Below are 19634 nucleotides of genomic sequence, written 5' to 3' on the forward strand. Positions count from 1 at the left end.
TTCTTTCGGGAGATGAATGTGGAGTAACCCATGTAAATACACGTGTGGATTCTCCCTTTGCTTAGCTTTCTAACATAAAATACGGAAATGAAGTAGGCAACACCGCTGTGTGAGTATAATGGAAACGCGGAGTTTACATAAACGTGGAAACCAGGGTAAGAGCCAAATGTTGAAAAATGCGTAATGGATTGTTTGGTAGCGGCTGAGTAGAGCAATCAAATCGTGGTGGGTAGAGTTGAGTCTAGCAACATAAATCAAAAGCCAACGGGTATCAAATAGGCATCGGGAATTGCACATGACTTTTTTTTTAATGTGAAAATCGTTTCATTCATGGTACGTGGTGATATGACAAACCTTATTCAGGTTGGCTGTGCAGCTCTCTGCAATGCATTCGGCTACACTACGCTCTCCCGGATGACCCAAACACATCAAGTATGCGCTCTATGGATTTTGCATATATTTCCACAGCCTGCTCCTTCAACGTCGTCAACTCAAACTCCCCTGCTTTTTCCGCAACGAATGCTGTATACGGATCTCTAACGTTGCGATTCAGATTGATCTTCGCAACGCCGCATGCTATTGCCTTTTGAAACAACTCATCCGATACAGGATGTGTTCCGTGGAGGACCAAGGGAATATCAGGCCCAATCTCAGTGCCAATGGCGGTCAATCTGACAAGATTTATATGAGCATTTAGAAGTAAATTGAAGGAGCATCACGAACCTGTCGAGTTTCCAGAATTTGGCAGCACCACCCGGGGGATATGGACCATGGACATTCCCAAACGAAGGCGCTAAGAAATGCACTCCCGTCTTCGCTACGAAATCTCGCGCTTCATTGGGATCTGTCAAGGCCGCTTCGATGTCCGCTTCAGGGAGACCATCTTCGCAACCATCGATACGTCCCACCTCGGCTTCAATGGTAATTCCAAGTTGACTTGCTTGCTGAACAATTTGCGCACAGTACTCGGCATTGAGTTCCCCTCCGGAAGTTGATGCATCCACCATGATCGAATCGAAGGGTAGCGTGAGAGCGTGCTGCACATCTTCGTCTTTGATGCAGTGATCCATATGCAAAGCAATGGGTACTGAGGCATCTCGGATAGCCGAAGCGATGTACTTGATGAAATGATCGCCCTGGAAATGCATCATCCATGGAAAGATCTGAATTATGGCAGGTGATCTCTTCCTCTCGGCAGCCCGGATGACAGCCATAACGCCATCGTTGTTGTAGCTACAACCAAACATGTTAGTTTTTTTTTTTTTTTTGTGTAGGTTTGCAGTATGTATTTACCAGTTAAAGGCACCAACTGCATACCCATTCTTCTTTGCCTGGTGAAGAATCTGCCACGTACGGTTGCTGGCGGGAAATTCTTGATTGCCCATTGTTGAAAGATTGCAAGATTTTCGATACAAAAAGTCTATGCGCCGGCAGTCTATAAGAAGATGTATCGCACACATCTGCTGTCGGCAAACCTCCGTGCCTCTGTGGCTTCTATGGGCGTCCGTACCAAAAGTCCTATCTGCCCGTCGCTACCAAGTTCCGTGCCCGTCCGGAACACGAAATTTGTACTGGCAGAACTCAATCTGTCCACCATTTTTTTTTTTAAACACAACGCCATAGCCAAATTGAGTGAACTTTGATTCCTATACTAGACTCATACTCTAGAACATACTTAAATGATTTGTTGGCGCAGCAGGCATACTCACTGAGTAAATCGGAATGCCCGTGGGCGGTAAAACAAAATACCCCTGCCAGCGACGGGCAAACGAGACTTTCGGTAGCATCCGTACGCCGCTCTAATCCATGAGCTTCGGCGTAGGTCCGAGAGAGGACAGCACCAATATCATACGGACATCGGCGTGCCGAATCTCGATTACTCTTCTCTAGACGCGCGATCATCTGGAGACAATCTTCTAACCACTCTTGCATCTTCGTGGATAGACTACGGGTCTTGAGAACAATCTAAGAGTATCGGAGCATCATCCGCTGATCGGAAAACGCCCGACGATTGACCCCGCTTCCGTCACACATATTACTAGCGGCTTTCCAACCAACATCAAATTTGAGGAGGACATGAATTATTCTCGTCGTCTTCTACAACAATTCCATCCAACCAAAATGTCAGCTTCAATTGTCGAGCGTCTCAAACAGTGGACTACCTGCGACGTGTGTCTCCTATTAAAAACCCCCTAACTCTTCACTAAGGCTGATGCATTCCCAGGTTGCAGATGGCCTGAGCAAACTCAAGCACCCCCATGGCGGTTTCCTTGACGGCTTGACCATGTACTCTCCGGTCTTCCAATCCGGGCCGACCAAAATAGTTGGCGAGGCATTCACCGTCAAATTCGTTCCAAAATCCGACACCGAGTCCCCCAAAGTCCAAGGGAACTATGTGAGTCCTGCACCCTGAATCTAATCGAATAATGAGACTGAGCTGACTGATGACAGATTGACCAAATCCCGCGAGATGCTGTGGTCTTCATCTCACAGCCGTTGCCTCACGTCAATGCTGTCTACGGTGGTCTCATGTCTTTGCGCGCCCAGAAGCTTGGTGCTGCGGGAGTTGTTATTGACGGACGGCTGAGGGACCTTCAAGAGCACCGTGATTTGGGATTTCCGGTAGGTACCATCAACTCCAAGTAATTGCCTCGGCGCTAACCATAATCGTGCAGATCTTTGCAAGGGCGGTCGGTACCACTGCTGGTGGCGCAGTTTGCCGACCTTCGGCCATAAATGTGCCAGTGCGCCTCAATTCAGCAGACCAAGAGGCGTGGATTGAGCCTGGTGATTACATCATTGCTGACCTGAATGGTGTTGTGAGAGTCCCGCGAGACCAAGCTGAGGCTGTGCTTGAGGCAATTCCTGGAATTGTCGAAGCGGATGAGAAGTGCGGAGAAGGAATCAAGCAAGGAAGGACAGTGGAAGAAGTTTTCAAAGAGTTTAGAGGAAGGTAGAAGGAAAATTTCTACTGGGAAAATATTCGTGACAAATTTACATAAAGCATTGTATCTCAATATCATACATGAAAGGACTTTAGACGAAGATCCAACTCTTAAGCAGAACCGTTCAGAATGATGTCGGCAGCCTTCTCGGCGACACCATACACAGTTCCCATGGTGTGAGCCGCAGGAACAAGGGGCATGACGCTGCCATCAACAACACGCAGCTTCTCAATACCGTAGACTTTGAGCTGAGCGTCAACACATGCTCCCTCCTCCTGCTTACCCATGTGGCAAGAGCCGACAGGGTGGAAGACGGTGGTTGCGCTGTTGCGAACCGCAGTCTCGATGGCGGCGTCGGTGGTGATGTTGGATCCAGGAACAAGCTCGACGGGGTTCAGAGGAGCGAAAGCGGTAGTGTTGAAAAGGTTGCGAGCAAATTTGACAGCCTCGACCAACACGGCGACGTCCAACGGATTCTTCAGGAATGCTGAGTCTGCCAGCGGAGCCTCAAAGGGGTCGGTCGACTGGATCTTGACAGTGCCGCGTGAGAAAGGGTGCATGAGGGCAACGATGATAGTTCCGTCCGAGGGGATTGCCTCAATGGTGGCGGCGTCAGAAGCCACAAGGGTCTCGGCGAGCTGCTCATGCTGGGAGGCATAGCCCGTGAGGAAAGACGACGGAGTATCGGAATCGAGGTAGTCACTCGGGCTCTGAGCAAGCGCTTGGTCGTGCAAAGATGAAACTGCAGTGGTGTAGTTCTCCGTGGGTAGGAAAAACAGAATGTCTCCGGTGGCGGTGGAGTAGGGGCCTGTCTTTTCAGAATCGTACTGAGCACGCGCCTCGGCAGCGAAAGTTGTGTTGGACTGCAGATTGGCAGACTGAAGAGCAAGATCAACGTTGTGGACGATGGGAACCATGACGTGGTCGTGCAGGTTGTATCCAACAGGGAGATCCACGACCGGCGTAATACCAAGCTGGTTGAGAAGGGAAGCGGGGCCAATGCCAGACAGCTGTAGGATCTGGGGTGTGTGGAGAGCACCTGCAGCCATGATCGCCTCCTTGCTAATGGAAACAGTCTGGCGAGCTGCGCCGGCCGAAGCAGCAAATTCAACACCATTGACAGTTGTGCCGTTCAGGAGTAGCTTGGTGACATGGGTGTTGGGAAGAATATGGAAGTTGGTGCGATCAGCGGCGGTATCCCAATAACCCTTGCGAGCGGAGCTTCTTGTGACTGTAGTAGGGTCCTGAGCGTGTGTCATCCAGTATGCACCGAGAGCCTCGCCATTTTGTCCATCAACTGGGATATTGATGCCAAGCTCCTTCGCACCCGCAACATAATTTTCTGGGGGCATGTCAATCGAAAGCACTGTGGAAAAGTATCTCGGGAATTTTCCTACCCGTCGATGGCCAAATCCAGGGAGAATAGGACGCATGGATGCGGCCTTCAGTGCCGTGGGCTGATTCATCGTAGGTGATATCGTACTGTGCGGCAACATCCGCGTTTGGCGGAGAGAAGATCTCGCTCTGATCAAACTTCAGCATATGCTCGTGTTCTCCCGGAAATTCCAACCTACCTTCTTGAAAAACGGCAGCAGGCCAGTCCAGCTCCATCCCGCATTGCCCAAGGCTTCCCATCGATCGTAGTCGTGGGCTGAGCCACGATGCATAAGCATACGATTGAGCAATGTTGACCCACCAACAGCCTTTCCTTGGGGGATGGAAACCGCGCGGTCGTTTACGTCGGCAGTCGCGACATAAGAAATGTTCCAGTCGTACTTGGTTCCAACTGCTCCGCCTGAAAGGCCAGGAATCTCAATGAAATCCTCCGCTTGGTCGCTAGAAAAGAAAATTAGCACCAGTCATTTCCGTAGGTGCCAACATTGAGCCTACAAGTCGCCAGCTTCGATAACGAGAACGGAGGTCTCTGTGGTTTCGTTAGTACGGTGGGGTCGAGTAGCGAATTTAAAAGACAAACCTGGATTTTCGGACAGACGGTTGGCCACAGTCAAACCTGAAGCCCCACCACCAATGACAACATAGTTGTAGCAAGGCAGCAGGCCGCTTGAGTTCTTAACAATGCGCGGCCTGATTTCCGAGGGATAGGCAAGAGCTGGGGAGAGAAACCCGGCCACAGCGGCGGCCGACAGCGTCAAATGCATCATATCGAAGGCTAGAAAAGGTTCAGGGTGACGGAACGGCTATTGGAGACCGGGACACGAGGTAGATACATATATACACGCCTTCCTTTTCCATGACACCAAAAGGGCATCTGCCATAGGGCCAGCAGTTCGCTGGTTGCCGATCTCAATCCCGTGCTTTGGGGCGAGTGCCGGGCTCCTTGGCACCGTTCTAGCTACTTTCGAAGAAGCGGGAGCGCCTTTTGTCGTATTCCGCAACTCCGTGCCTAAGCTCGGTAGTTTGTTGCGTTCGGCATTGTGTCCTGTTTCAGCCTCCCGTTTCGCCATGGCTTTTAGCCGCCGCGGTGTGAGAAAGCCAGGCCCGAAGACTCCGGTAGCGACAATAGCGGCTATGAAACGCCACCCCCAGATAACTCGTGTGCAATATTTACCGCGGAGGCTGACATATCCTTTGTCAGCGTTCTACGAATCGGCGAGCGTTTTCTGTGAAGAAGTCGGGCGATCCAAGGCGTGGAGCAGCGCTTGGCTAGAGAGTCATGTAGTCCAGAAAAGGAAATGACTTTTGGCTGCAGTAAGGCAACACCAGGCTCAGCCCCAGTGGTACGATGGCCATTCAGGATCAAACCGCCACTGCATACGCGAGCTTTGCTTTTTGCTGTTGTTATTGGCATGGTACTGGTTAGCAGGCGTTCGGCAATGCAAGCAAACAGTCGGCACATTGAAATTCATTTAAGCCCGGTACAAGCACAGACCATGCCCCTGCAGCTGGTGGAGGCCTAAATGAGTCGGCAGTGCTGTGCCGCAGGTGGATTGGATGGCCTGAGCAGAGTCTGTGTGATGGCATGGGCATGCCTGGTCTGTTGAGAGCACCGGCATCAACAGTAGTACGGATGTAGAGCCGAAGGGAGGGACAGGCCAAGGTTCAGCGGGAGATCGATTGCGAAGATAAGGTACCCCGGATTGTCAGGCGAATCTCGGCATCATGCCTGCATCCATGGCTTAAATGCCGAAGGTTCATTCCGCGTGCATCATATTGTGTGCTTCCACTGGCCTGCGTGTCAAGATCCTCGCCTTGTCGTTTTTCATGGCCGCAATAGCTTCATTTCGTGAAATTCCGGCGGATGACTAAGAACGACGACGTTACCTGTTATGAGATTGTCGATATGTAAGTTGGAGGCTGGACACTCGCCCAGCGTCTATGACGGATTGAGTAGTTGCGCAAGACTAGTTCCGAAACACAGAAAGTCAAATTGCTGGGGATGAGAGCAAAACTGGTGACGTCTCCAGTGTTTCGCTGCAGCGACGAGCGTGGTGACCAGGCAGCAGGTGGATTCTAACGGCGGGGGTGACGGGTGTTTCCGTGTGATTCAAGGACCGGCAGTTGTCAGAGGGTCCAAGGCAGTGGCAAGTGTCTTGGCTTGGTGTTTTCGACTCAACAGCAACAGCTTCCCTGCCGTGGTGCAAGCGAACCTTGGCCATGATGGATGACGGGGGCCGATGGGATGAAGTAGGGGACGTCATTACTGATTCAGACTTCCTACATGACGTTTCCGGCTTCACCGGAATGGGAACGTGAGTATCTTCTTACAAATCGACGCTGTGAGGCTATGTGCGGGCTGTCGGAAGCATCTATCCGGTCTGAGCAGCATGTGTGAAAATGTAGATATTTCTGAAAAATGGGGACTAATTGGCAGACACATGTATGAAGCTGATGGAATAGCTGTTTTACAGTGCAGAGCTTGAGGGAGCGTTGTGGCCTTCGATGATTATGCTTAATGTGACATGCAGCTGATGGACGCGGCTGGAGTCTGTTTCCTCGGGTGAGCAGGGACATGAGTCAGGGAGGACGCTCAGCAAGTGGAGATAAGCGTGGCGTGAGCCGTGACGTCGTGTTTCGTCGAGGAAAGTGAAGCAGGCCGAGTGTTTGGGCGGAAAGCATAAACGGGCGGCGGAGTTGCGAGGAGCAGGTGGCGGGGCGGAGGCAGCGGCTTGGCGCGCGGCAGCTTGTCGGACGCTTGGACGCGTGGGCGTGAAGTCAGGGCAACTTTTTTTTGGGCCTCTCAAAAATCATCCACGCTATATCCCAAGTCACCATGGGCCCCCACCGCAAGAGACAGCGCCTTTCCGAGGATGGCGCTGCTGTCGCCTCCTCTTCTGCCAACGGCGCTCCTACTGAGTCGACCATTGCCGCGTCCAGCACCCACGAATCCCGCGCCGACGACAGCAACGCCCTCAAGCATCGCCGCCAGCTCTTCGTGCGCGGCTTGGGCACCACCGTTACCACCGATGACTTGACCGACCACTTCTCGCAATCTTTCCCCATCAAGCATGCCGTCGCCGTCCTCGACAAGGAGTCCAAACACTGCAAGGGCTATGGTTTCGTCACCTTTGCCGACGCCGAGGACGCCGCCCGTGCGAAGGACGAGCTCGACGGCTCCGACCTACAAGGCCGCAAGATCAAGGTCGACATCGCCGAGCCCCGCCATCGCGACCCCGAACATGGTGTCAGCCAGCCTGCCAAGGCTGCCGTTGAGGCTAAGAAGAGGAAGGAGGAGCAGATGCAGCCCAGCCAATCCAAGCTGATCATCCGCAACCTGCCTTGGAGTATAAAGACAGAGGACCAGCTTTCCAAGCTCTTCCTCAGCTACGGCAAGATCAAGAAGGCCATCTTGCCCAAGAAGTCCAACGGCATGCTGGCCGGCTACGGCTTCGTCACATTGAGGGGGAGGAAGAACGCTGAGAAAGCTCTCGAAGCTGTCAACGGCAAGGAGATCGATGGCCGTACCCTGGCCGTCGATTGGTCCGTTGAGAAGGAGACTTGGCAAAAGGTCCAGGATCAAGCTGCTGACGACGAGGAGGCAGATGAAGAAGCCGAAGAGAACGAGGAGGATGAAGAGGAAGATGAGGACGAAGACGAGGAAGCAGACGAAGACAACGAGGATGATGATGACGACGATGACGACGAGGAAGAAGACAGCGACGATGAGGAGAGATACATTGACGAAGAAGAGCACAAAACCCCGCGCACCACAAACTTTTACAACACCACCACTCTCTTCATACGCAACCTACCATTCACATGCACGGATGAGGATCTTGAGGAACATTTTGAACAGTTTGGTGGCGTTCGGTATGCCAGGGTTGTCATCGATCGTGTCACGGAAAAGCCGAAAGGCACTGGATTCGTCTGCTTCTTCAAAGAAGATGATGCCATTACTTGCTTGAAAAACGCACCAAAGCAGCACAACCCGCAGAACCTCAAGGACAAGTCTGCTCCTATTGCTGCCCACTCGGTGCTGCAAAACACCGAAGCCGACCCGACCGGACAATACACCATGGACGGTCGCGTCTTGAACATCACGAAGGCGGTGGAGCGCAATGAAGCCGAGAAGCTCACGGCAGAAGGCGTGGCACATCGCTACAAGAGAGACAACGACAAGCGCAAACTCTACTTGCTCTCGGAGGGAACCATCCCGTCCAATTCGCCGCTCTACAAGCTCCTCTCTCCCGCTGAAATCCAGCTCCGTGAGGCCAGCGTGAAGCAACGGAAGAACCTGATCGAGAGCAATCCCTCACTTCACATGAGTTTGACTCGTTTGTCTGTCCGCAATATTCCCCGCACTATTTCCTCCAAGGACCTCAAGCAGCTTGCCCGTCAGGCCATTGTCGGCTTCGCCAAGGACATGAAAGAGGGAAAGCGCTCGCCCTTGTCGCAAGAAGAGCTCCGACGTGGCGATGATGAAATGCGCGAGGCTGATAAGGAGAGGAGGAAGAAGGGCAAGGGTGTGGTAAAGCAGGCCAAAATCGTGTTCGAGAACAAGGATGGAACCAAGGTTAGCGAGACCAGCGGCGCTGGTCGCAGCAGAGGTTATGGTTTCATCGAGTACTACACTCACCGTCACGCTTTGATGGGTCTCCGATGGCTCAACTGCCACGCCATAGATTACCAGGCATTGGAGACGACCCAAAAGAGCAAGAAGGTGTCGCCCGAGGATATCAAGGACAGGAAGAAACGTCTGATTGTTGAGTTTGCCATCGAGAATGCACAGGTGGTTCAGAGGCGGAAAGAAATGGAGGCGAAGATGCGCGAGAAGACTCTTAAGAAGGCGGCTGAGGACGGCAGCGACTCTGAGGACAATGATGAGGAGGAGAAGACTCCGAAGAAGGGACGCAAAGGCGGGAAAGGCCAAAAGAACGGGGCAAAGGGCGCGGGAAAACGCAAGAGAGGGCATGAAGATGACGATGAAGGCTCGTCGAAGAAGAACGCAAAATCGGCAGCGAAGGACGAAAAGCTCGCCAAACAGTCGAGGATCATTGCGAGGAAGCGGCAGATGCGCCGTGCGCGCAACAAGGGTGTCAAAAGGTGAAGCTGAAGTGTCTTGAATCTTGTAGTAAGATGCACAATATCCTCAGTATTCGGCGTTGATGTGATATCGCGGATGGAACAAAAGTAGCATGCTTCGATGAATTTCACCAAAAACTGTCTTGCGTATGGCCACGAAGCTGTCCCCCTGAGTTCGCGTGGAGGAAGCCGTAACGTTTGATTGCATTACCCTTGTTTCCCGCTTCAACATCGTTAGGCTTGTACCAATGGGTCTTGTCCCAGGCTACGCTAAGACCCTGGATGTACCCAGCCTGCTGTGTCAACGTGCAGCGGACAGCGGAATATAACTCTTTATGATATCAGAAAGAATCCCTGGCTTTGTTGAGGCCTCAAGTGCTGGTGAAGGATCGGACGGCCCGGTCCATGGTGCCGCATGCACAATCCATCAAAGAGTGATTGCTACATATGCACGACGCTAAAAACGATGCTTCATTCAGGCCGTCGCTGCACTGACCCGTGTGAATCGGCAAAGGGACCAAAGCCAAGCGCCGAAAATCTTTCTCGCCTCATCATCGTGTTACGTCAGGTGGAATCACGGTCTGCTGGCGCCCAGACGAAAGCGATCCTTATGCGATCCGTACTATCCTAAACCTGTGCTTGTTGCTGAATCCCATTTGCCCTTGTGCGATGAGAGCTGGCCATCAAATGTTACCCCACCGGTTGAGAACCAGGCAACTTCTCTGATGGACCTTGGCGTACGGAAGTCTTCGACGGCGCCTACCAATCCGTTTGCAAGGATTCTGCGGGAGGAAGCGCCAGACCAGCCCTGTCAGCCTAGGGACATTGACTCCGCTCTGCCGTATCCGATACCATGACTTTACTCGATCAATGGAAGCTAGGACCGAGTTTTGTGAGCAGTCGGAAGACCTGCTTCATTTCGCGGAGTGGGGGGATAGGCCGGGGTTGCCCGCTGTATGACCGCCTCAGGAAAGGCAGGAGAGTCTGGACCTTGGTGTATATAAGGAGCTGCGACTTACTACCAGGGGTGCTGTCCAAAACAAACGGTGGCAATCTTCTTTCAATCTTGTTCAGAAAAAAATCTCGCGATTGTCTTTTTATACCTTGATCAGACGCGTGGCTGCACAAGCTTCACGCTCTTATCCTTTGACATTTCGACACCGGCTGACAGCCGGTCTCAGACACACAAGCGCTAGCACACGCTGAAAGCCTCGTACGTATATGGCCATATTATCATCAGTCCGCCAGGTTCCCGTGCCTTCGCTCCCGTCTGACATGCGCCACTGCCGACGCCACCGACACACAGTCGTTCTTAGATCAGTTACTTCTGTCTTCCTAACCAATCAAGACGAGCACAGGCTCTACTCGCATTGCAATCACCCAACCATTTCACTCGACGACTATACACGGCACTCACCGCTTCTTCAATCTCTCCAGCCACCATGTGCCAATACGAGGCGATCCACTACCACTGCAGCCACGTGGGTCGACGGCTGATCAAGCATTGCCACTTCGCGCGCAATGACCCCAACCACCAGTGCTTCGGTGCCTGGAGCATCAAGAGAGAGTGGAGGCAGCCTTTCGAGAACTGTCCGACATGCGTGGCAGCCGGTTCGCCGCAGCATGTCCAGCCGCCATCTGGACGAGCCTTTGGCGGACAGATGATGTGAGCAGACGTTGAAAGCGACGGTGGAAGACACTTGACATCCTATGAAGAACATCGTATTTGGTGAGGCTTTCTTTGGTATTACGACAGGCGGCCAAGAACGTGATTAGCTTTCCTGGGTGGACAAGAGCGTTGCTGAATCAAGACGGTGGATGTCTCCAATATTGTCGATTGCCTGCCAGTCATTTCCGGTCGGTGTTTTTGCATATCGATTTTTCTCCAAGTTTTGCTGCATTTGGCTTGGGATCGTAACGGACATTATGACTTTGCTTTTTTGTCGCTTTGACTTGGCTTCTTTCTTGTTTGTCTGATATGACTTGATTTTGCTTGTCTTGCATGATAGTGCTAATCGAAAGTGTTCCTTTACATCCTTCTTCTCGATGCATGCGTAGTCGAGAAGCAACTTCATAGCCTCCACGATGATTTCGACGCGAGTTGCCTGACTAGAAGTTAGCAAGAATGATTGACCCAAATCTTCTGTGACGAGGGAATCACAATCCTGAGCAGATGTAGGACAAACAAAGATGCCTGCATGTACATCCATGTGCGACCGTGTGAGGCATACCTGCAACAGACCTCGAGCGTGCATAGCGCCACTCCTGCACCCGGGTGCCGGTCATCTGTATGGAGCCGAGGCTAGAGCTTGCGCAACCGTCAAAAAGCAATGAAGTACAACAGCGCGAAACAGCATGCGGAACCAAACAACAAAACTGTCGTACTCGGCTGCTTTCCGGGGCGGGATTTGGTAACCGTTGCTCTTCAGATTCAGCGCACAAATGGTAAGCCTCGCCTGCCTCTCACATTGCTGTCGCGGGAAGCAACATCTCATCATCTCAACACAGGTCGCAACCCACGGGCTGGTGCTGCAACATGCGCTCACAGGACAGATAGAAGTCATTTGATTCTCTGGTTTACTTACAGAGTCGCACTGGCATCGCGCTGCACCTTGCCCACGATATTGTAGCGCTTGCTGAAAAAGGTATACCACTCATCGAGGACCGTTTTCTCCTTGTCCGACAAGTCCTCCCACTCTGGGCGGCAGTCCTCGATCTTGAGCGAAGACTGAGCCAGGGCGCGGTTGGGCTCCCTGCCAGCAAAAACTGAAAGAAGGGCAAGCAGTCAGGACTCAAACGCTGGTTACATGGGACGACTCGTAGCGGGAGTGGGGGTTTAGATGTCGCGCTGGCGGGAAGAGACATAGCAGGCAAAAGGGGCACTCACCCTTGTACTGGCCCTTTGGGCCGTACGCTTCGTTTTTGGAGACGTCAAATACAGTGCCCTAGAGTAAAGCTATTAGTGCCAGGTCAGCAAGACCGGGGCGGTTGCGGGCGTACTTTGATGGCAACCAGCGTGGGGTAACCCTCGTTGGTTCCTGGACGCGGACGTCAGCGCATGCAGGCTAAAGAAAGAAGACTGCACGATGGATCGCACCGTCGCATTTGGCCAGATAGTCAACAGTGATGGGATCGTCTTTGGGCGGGTCAAGCTGCACGGGCTTCTTCGGCTCGAAGCGCTTGGGCTCCTCGACGTGGTTTTCGTCGCGCTTCTGGTCCATGGCGCTGGGTTGGATGTGGTCTGTTGCAGGGGCAGGTGGTAGGAGATGGGGACGGCCGAATAAAGTGGCAGACGTTGTTGATGATCTCACTAACGAAGAGGGGATGGTGGGGCAGGCCTGTCCGTCCCCACACACCCGGCAACTACTTTGCGGCCACTAGCCTCGCCTCGCCTCTTGTTGCCTCACATACGAACGCTAGCACTAATCTTCGTCACTCAAGTCCTCCTCAGGCTATCCATCGTCACACCGTCTCACTGCAGCTCCTCCACCTTCGATTTGACCGGCGTCTGCACCATCAATGTCAGGAGAGAATCCGCCACCTGCGCTGCTGCTAGCACCGTCGTCTCTCCAGCATTATCCCACACCGGCGACACCTCCACTGGCTCCTCGTTAGTAACAATTCCTAGAGACGCGCCTGATGCTTACCGATGTCTGCACCAATGACATTCAGTCCGCTCAGCCCATCAAGAATGCTTAGCAGCTCACGGGATGACCATCCACCCGGTTCGGCTGTGCCGGTTGCTTGCACGTCATGTCAGCAACACCAATCATACCGCAGGCCTCCTTGACTCACCCGGCGCAAATGCTGGGTCGAGGACATCAATGTCGACGGAAATGTAGACGTTGCTGTCTCCGACACGCTGCTTCAGGCGTTCGATGACTCCATCGATGCCGATTCGGTCTATCTCTCTGGCCTTGACCATATCGAACCCACATCTAATGTCGTTGCGGATGTCTCCTTTCGGCCGCATCACTGGAGCTCGAATGCCTGCATGAATCGACGTGTTGCGGATCAAGCCTTCCTCATGTGCTATGTGGAGGAATGTGCCATGATTGACTCCCTACGTTTGATACGTCAGCCATCCAACCCTGGGGTTTCGGGTAGCACTATACGCACAGCGTAGTGTGAGATACCCCCACCTGATATTCGTCAGCTCTCTAGTGTATAACGTTTGAAGCACGATCGCACTTACCAAGAACTTCAGGGTCCCAGGTATCTGTAGCCATTGTATCAGCAGAAAGACCCGCTACATATCACCAAATTCTTACCAATGTGACTGTCGAAATGGATAACGCTGACCGGACCCCATTTCTCTGCAGTAGATCTCAGTGCCGACAGTGTCGTGGTGTGGTCGCCACCCAACGTGATGATTCTAGGCGTTGTGTAGTCGCTTGAGTTCGTCTTACGTCCTGCAAGGACCTGTTTCACACAATTTCAAGTCAGGACAATGGGCCTTCTCCGATTCGCTTGCCTCACTTCTCCCCGGATCCATTACAAGATCGCAGCGTCATAGCCGAAGCGCAGACTGCGAACAACCGCACACTCATTCCGCACCGCTGGTGCCCGCCGTTTCCGCTTGTGCAATTTGACCCTTGCTCTGGACAATGAAAGGCTCTGAAGGCATTCCTCACGCGCTAAGGGCCGGAGATCCGTAGAAGTGGTGATACGTACCTTGTGCGTCCTGTCTAACTGCTTGAGGGCTACCGTGTTGTCCTACCTACACGTCAGTGCCATGGGTATCTGTAGCAAACGGGGCGTCTTCATACCAGAAAAGTGAGTGGCGCATCCCCACAGTCCACAATCTTGGCCCAGCTCTGATAGGCATTCTCTCCTACAAAATCGTCGCAGCTGCATCAGTCGTATCCTTCCAGGTATTTGAATCCATTGCGTAGAAGACATAACCAGATAGTCCAGTCGTGCATTAGCGCTGGGCAGTCTGCTACCGGCGGCCCGGTGGTAATGTCGCACGATTGGCCGTTTCTCGTACCACGCAAGGCGTGCAGCATTGATAGCATGCGCTCACTATAAGCCCGCCCAATGTCGCTCGAGCCTCAGGGAGGCTGATGGCGGCGAGTACCGGAAGCTCGTACCACGGCCGGCCTCCTTCTGAACATCGCTCTCGACCGAACTGTTGCTGCATAGGAAAGAAAAGCGATTACCCACCGGTGTAAATATTCCATTCCTCTGGAACCATCCTCCTTGAGCCGACACGGATGCCTCCTGGCCCATATCGGGCGCCCGGTCGAGCTGTTACCCCCTAAAAAAAAAGAAAATCAGCAAGAGGGCCAAATGTAGCGCCGCCGAGTACTTCTCGGACCAACTTTTAGTTATCTCGATTATCACCACTCCCAGGCCACAGTAAAATCATTAAAATCAATCCACGCCTCAAAGAAAACTTACCGTGTCAAATGGCGCTCCCAGAAAAGCAATATCGAACTTTTCAACGTCTTCTTCGTCAGCCGCCAGGCAGTGCACATATGGCAAGTTCGCAAAAGTCATCAGGCCCGCAAACTTGGCACCTGATATCCCGTCATTTTTAATGTTGCCTGCAGCATCAAATTCAGACCCCGGTTGTACGGGGACTTGTTGATTCTGGTAGCCCGAAAGTGGGGGAAAGGCGATTTCTCGAGCGAGAGTGAGGAATGGGAACAAGGGGAGGAGGGCACTAAAGCGGATGGGAGACATTGCGGCTACTAGTGCAATCTGGAAAAAGACTCGAGAAATTAGGACTGAGACAAAGTCGAGATAAGTAATTATATATGTAGAGTTGAGTGCATATCTCTTGGCAACCGTTACTGAGCTTCTGTTGTCATCGATACTGGATCGGGAATCGCGCTAATTCATCAAAGGAAAGTACATCCGTAGCCTCAGAGCTCAATCCCAGCTATTGTGGGGAAAACTGAAGCCGCAAGGCAAGTGACGGCGAGCTCAAGAAGTGGCTGACTCTGGTATCAACACAACCCGAGGAACTTGCAGCTCCGCAGTTGATCAAGATTCAACCGTGCTTCAGTCTACGCATCAGTAGCGTTTGTATACAAAAATGATTCACAGCAGGTAAGCAATCAGTCATGTCCCAAACCGGTCCCAGCGATGGTATTGCCATAGAAACCTAATAAAAAGCCTCACCATAATATCCTGCCATACCCCCGGAATACCGCAACCATCCCATGCCTCACCCGAGGCCCTTCAATAGGACGCCTATTTCTTCTCGGTCAACAGCTCCTCGGCAACTTTATCCTTTTGTCCTACGCTACCGCTCCTCTCGGCTGGTCTAGGAGACGAGCCCGAATCATTCGTATCCTTGGCTTCGGACGCAGCAGCAGCCTTCTTCAACCTTTCGGTATCCTCAGCCTTGATATCCTTTGTCTTCGCCTCTTGTTCGTCGTCGCTGTCACCCAAGCTGAATGGATCGTGATCGTCCGCCTCGGGATTAGGCGCCACTGATGTCAAGGGCTGCCACTTCTTGGTCTTGTTCGCACCGGGCGACGGCTGGCGAGGAGGGGTAGGGTTGCGATACAGCGCATCGACTTCGTCAACGGGACCGGACTGCGGCGGCTTTGGAGTGGATTTGAACAGGTCAGGGTTCGCCGACGGGCGGTTAGAACGCCTCTGGGCTGCTATCGGAGAATGTCGGTTAGGTCTCAATTGTTCACAAGTAAAGCCCGGATTGTGGTTGCATGTGTCACGTACCTTCATTATCGCGCAATTCGAGCGTTGAGAAGTCGTCACCGAGAACACGGGGATCTGCGTCGTAGCGCTCGCGGTCTGCGCTGTGCCGGCCTTCGGCGCTCCTGCGGATGCCGTACAGCTGGTCTGACTGCGAGGGGCCGAAATTCTGGCGGGGGACCTGGCTAGAGCCCGGCTGGGCCTCGTCTTCCTCCTCACCATCCAGCTTCTTCTTGAAGTCGGTTATCCATCGGTTGACCTTGGTCTGGGTCTCGAGGAAGCCCTTCTTGATGTTCTCTTGGATGACCGGCAAGTCGTCTGGCGCCGTCAGTATGATGCCAGGTGCGCGTGGCGGACGGCGCATTGCTCACCGTCAAAGAAGCTATGCTCGCGCTCATCTTCCGACTGCATGCGACGGTGTTGCTGCTGCGGGTGGTCCCTGCTACCAGAGCTCGAAAAGTGAGCGGCCAGCTGGCGCGCGTACAGCTCATCTTGCTCAAGCTGGCTGCGCGGCTGGTTGGGGCGTGGTGGCTGCGGTGGGGGTACCTCCTCTTCCTTGAAGTTGGGGTCGGTCATGCCTGAAGCCCGTCAGCTTGAACCCCCTCAATGCGAACAATATGCGTACTCAACAGGGCGTTGAAGGCCGGCTCTACCTTCCCGCCACTGGCGACCAACACGGCCTTGACGACCTTGGGATCGGTGTCTGGAAAGGCCTCGATGAGGGTGGCCTCTGCCTGGGCCATGGGGCTCATGGGTCGCGGTGGCTTCGGCGGAGGAGTCTCGTCGTCGTTGGCGGGCTCCTGGAAGCTCACCTTCTTTGGCTGGGGGGAAATAGTGGGAGGACCAGCAGTCGCCGGGGTCGGGGCCTCATCGTCAGAAGCGAAGTCAATGTCTGGCTTTGTGGTGATGCTCTCCTACACAGATCAGCCTCGGGCCGATCTCTTTGCTATATATTGATCAATTTCGCGCGGGGTTCGTGTGGACATACTGGGCGGGGCCTCTTGTCGGCAGGCGAGTTCTCGGACATGGTGGTGAGCGGTAGGGTGAGCGGTGTCGCTCGTAGCGGGATTCGAGGTATGGGTGCGCGAGACGGCGGTAGTGTGTGGGTGGGAAGCGATGGTCTGGAGCCTGGAGGAAGGTGGAATGAATGGTTACCCGCTCGGGCCCAACTCGTCCGGCGCCGCGCAATGACGCAGCCCCTGTCGCAACCGACTTCCTTGCGGCTGTTCCTCGGCAGCCCGGCCCGTGATTTCCCAGTGATGCACAACGTCCAGAACACGCCCAAATCGGATCGCTTACCCTCTGGCCTAGAAGATCCGCCGGCCCGCCCCTCAGGCGCACGGAGCTCGACTGCTCAACCTCTTCCCCATGGCCGACCAGGACGCTGATTTCGTGCCCTCGCTGTACAAACCGGCTGCTTTGCTCCCCATTGCGCGCCACCGCGAAGCTCTTCTTTATCTCGTTGAGACATTTCCGGTCACCATCGTCGTCGGGCACACCGGTAGCGGAAAGACGACCCAGATACCGCAGTTCTTGGACCAAGCAGGATGGTGTGCCGAAGGAAAACTCATGGCTGTCACGCAGGTGGGTCAGTTAGCTCCAATTGGATCCAGTCTTTTGCTTCCCTGACATTTCACACAGCCTCGGAGGGTCGCTGCCACCTCCGTTGCCGCACGAGTCGCTGAGGAGATGGGCTGTAATCTTGGCCAGGACGTGGGTTACTCGATAAGATTCGAGGATGTCACCTCGGCCGCCACGCGCATCAAGTTTCTCACCGACGGTATGCTTCTCAGAGAGGCGCTTGTTGATCCTCTGCTGTCCCGCTACTCGGTGATCATGGTTGACGAGGCTCACGAGCGCTCCCTGAGTTCCGACCTGCTTCTTGGACTCTTGAAAAAGATTCGGAAGAAACGTCCAGAGCTACGCATCATTGTCAGCAGTGCAACACTCCAAGCAGAAGATTTCTTGAAATTCTTTGCTGGCGAATCCCCCGACGATGGCGAAAACCCCGGTGTGCTTGGAGGTAGCATTGGGCGGATCATCAGCCTAGAAGGGCGCATGTATCCAGTGGACATCCATTATCTGGAGCAGCCTGCCGAGGACTATGTCGAACGGACGGTCAAAACTGTATTCGACATTCATACCCAGGAGCCCGAGGGCGATATCTTGATCTTCTTGACTGGACGAGAAGAGATAGACACTGCGCTCGAAATGATAGCCGACCGTGCTATGAATCTCAACCCAAAGGCCCCTTCGATCCAAGCACTACCCCTCTACGCAGGGCTACCGACCGACCAACAAATGTACGTCTTCGAGCCGACTCCCGAGAATACCCGCAAGGTCATCGTGGCAACAAACATCGCCGAAGCCTCGGTAACGATCGAAGGAATCGTTTACGTTATTGATTGCGGCTACGTGAAGCTACGGGCGTATAATCCCAACACTGGCATTGAGACTCTTACGGCAACCCCCGTCTCGAAAGCGTCTGCGACCCAGCGCGCAGGTCGCGCGGGCCGCACAAAACCAGGAAAGTGCTACCGCTTGTACACGGAACAAGCGTTTGCAAGTCTTCCAGAGGCTACCGTGCCGGAAATACAACGCTCGAACTTGGCCCCCATCATCCTGCAGCTGAAGGCCCTTGGAATCGACAACATTGCGCGATTTGACTATCTGACCCCTCCTCCCGCCGAACTCATCATTAGAGCGTTGGAGCTTCTGTATTCCTTGGGCGCTTTGGACGATTACGCTAAGTTGACTAAACCGCTCGGCACGCGGATGGCGGAACTAGCAGTTGAGCCAATGATGGCTAAAGCCCTTCTCTCAGCTCAGGGATTTGGCTGTCTGAGCGAGATGCTATCAATAGCCGCGATGACGAGTTTGCAGGGAAACGTTTGGTTTTCCCATGAGGGACAGAAAAAGGCCCAAGATAGCGCACGGAGGAAGTTTGCCGTCGAAGAAGGTGACCATCTGACCCTTCTCAATGTATACCACGCTTTTGTTACAAAGGGGAAAAAGGATGCAAAGTGGTGCCGCGATAATTATTTGAACTTTAAGTCAATGGCGCGGGCACTTAGCATCCGCAATCAGCTTCGAAGGTACCTTGAGCGGCTTGGGATCAATGTCGAGGAAAGCTTGGCGTCATCTGCAGTCCTTCGCGTCGGAGGGCCTGACAAGGCAGAACAAATTCGAAGGTGCTTAACCACTGGATTCTTCGCCCACGCGGCCAGGATGCAGCCGGATGGGACCTTCAGGACGATTGATGGAGGCATGACCCTGCATGCCCATCCCACTTCTCTCATGTTTGTAAGTCTAAGGCATCGCCCCATGTCTCAGTTGATTCACTATCTCACGTTGCATTAGAATCGCAAAGCCGATTGGGTTATATTCCACGAAATCATGGAGACCGCGAACAAGACGTTCATTAGGGACGTCACGAAAATTGAGAAGGGTTGGTTGTTGGAATACGCTCCGCAGTATTACAGCACCAAGTAACAGGAGCACAATATCTACCAAGGATTTCCAAAAGTAGCTCCTCATAGG

General features: G+C 53.3%; 7 protein-coding genes across 7 annotated transcripts; 3 read left to right on the plus strand and 4 right to left on the minus strand.

The window, feature by feature from the left end:
• Nucleotides 1-2121: 2121 nt before the first annotated feature.
• On the plus strand, nucleotides 2122-2957 carry LTHEOB_12567 (Ribonuclease e inhibitor rraa dimethylmenaquinone methyltransferase protein; the record flags this gene model as incomplete). The annotated part of the gene is made up of 4 exons (XM_035509448.1): nucleotides 2122-2169; nucleotides 2225-2395; nucleotides 2452-2622; nucleotides 2676-2957. 4 exons carry the CDS (start codon nucleotides 2122-2124, stop codon nucleotides 2955-2957), a joined length of 672 nt encoding a protein of 223 aa, XP_035364463.1.
• Nucleotides 2958-3055: 98 nt separating this feature from the next.
• LTHEOB_12568 (Choline dehydrogenase protein) lies at nucleotides 3056-5107 on the minus strand (the record flags this gene model as incomplete). Its single annotated transcript, XM_035509449.1, has 5 exons — nucleotides 3056-4287; nucleotides 4343-4469; nucleotides 4520-4781; nucleotides 4836-4869; nucleotides 4921-5107. The coding sequence occupies 5 exons, from the start codon at nucleotides 5105-5107 to the stop codon at nucleotides 3056-3058; spliced, it is 1842 nt and encodes a 613-aa protein (XP_035364464.1).
• A 2069-nt stretch (nucleotides 5108-7176) lies between these two features.
• LTHEOB_12569 (Ribosome biogenesis GTPase) lies at nucleotides 7177-9450 on the plus strand (the record flags this gene model as incomplete). The annotated part of the gene is made up of 1 exon (XM_035509450.1): nucleotides 7177-9450. The coding sequence occupies one exon, from the start codon at nucleotides 7177-7179 to the stop codon at nucleotides 9448-9450; it is 2274 nt and encodes a 757-aa protein (XP_035364465.1).
• Nucleotides 9451-12006: 2556 nt separating this feature from the next.
• Nucleotides 12007-12646, minus strand: LTHEOB_12570 (Progesterone binding; the record flags this gene model as incomplete). Its single annotated transcript, XM_035509452.1, has 4 exons — nucleotides 12007-12191; nucleotides 12313-12370; nucleotides 12426-12463; nucleotides 12523-12646. 4 exons carry the CDS (start codon nucleotides 12644-12646, stop codon nucleotides 12007-12009), a joined length of 405 nt encoding a protein of 134 aa, XP_035364466.1.
• A 251-nt stretch (nucleotides 12647-12897) lies between these two features.
• Nucleotides 12898-15113, minus strand: LTHEOB_12571 (Ureohydrolase; the record flags this gene model as incomplete). Its single annotated transcript, XM_035509453.1, has 10 exons — nucleotides 12898-13025; nucleotides 13073-13168; nucleotides 13221-13488; nucleotides 13545-13567; nucleotides 13621-13644; nucleotides 13697-13847; nucleotides 14100-14141; nucleotides 14195-14259; nucleotides 14519-14675; nucleotides 14829-15113. 10 exons carry the CDS (start codon nucleotides 15111-15113, stop codon nucleotides 12898-12900), a joined length of 1239 nt encoding a protein of 412 aa, XP_035364467.1.
• A 513-nt stretch (nucleotides 15114-15626) lies between these two features.
• On the minus strand, nucleotides 15627-17121 carry LTHEOB_12572 (Cue domain-containing protein; the record flags this gene model as incomplete). The annotated part of the gene is made up of 5 exons (XM_035509454.1): nucleotides 15627-16045; nucleotides 16119-16412; nucleotides 16466-16672; nucleotides 16720-17008; nucleotides 17083-17121. The coding sequence occupies 5 exons, from the start codon at nucleotides 17119-17121 to the stop codon at nucleotides 15627-15629; spliced, it is 1248 nt and encodes a 415-aa protein (XP_035364468.1).
• A 341-nt stretch (nucleotides 17122-17462) lies between these two features.
• Nucleotides 17463-19586, plus strand: LTHEOB_12573 (ATP dependent RNA helicase; the record flags this gene model as incomplete). The annotated part of the gene is made up of 3 exons (XM_035509455.1): nucleotides 17463-17678; nucleotides 17736-19397; nucleotides 19455-19586. 3 exons carry the CDS (start codon nucleotides 17463-17465, stop codon nucleotides 19584-19586), a joined length of 2010 nt encoding a protein of 669 aa, XP_035364469.1.
• Nucleotides 19587-19634: the final 48 nt, after the last annotated feature.

The sequence above is a fragment of the Lasiodiplodia theobromae genome (genome assembly GCF_012971845.1).
Source record: "Lasiodiplodia theobromae strain AM2As chromosome Unknown scaffold_67, whole genome shotgun sequence".
NCBI lineage: Eukaryota > Fungi > Ascomycota > Dothideomycetes > Botryosphaeriales > Botryosphaeriaceae > Lasiodiplodia > Lasiodiplodia theobromae.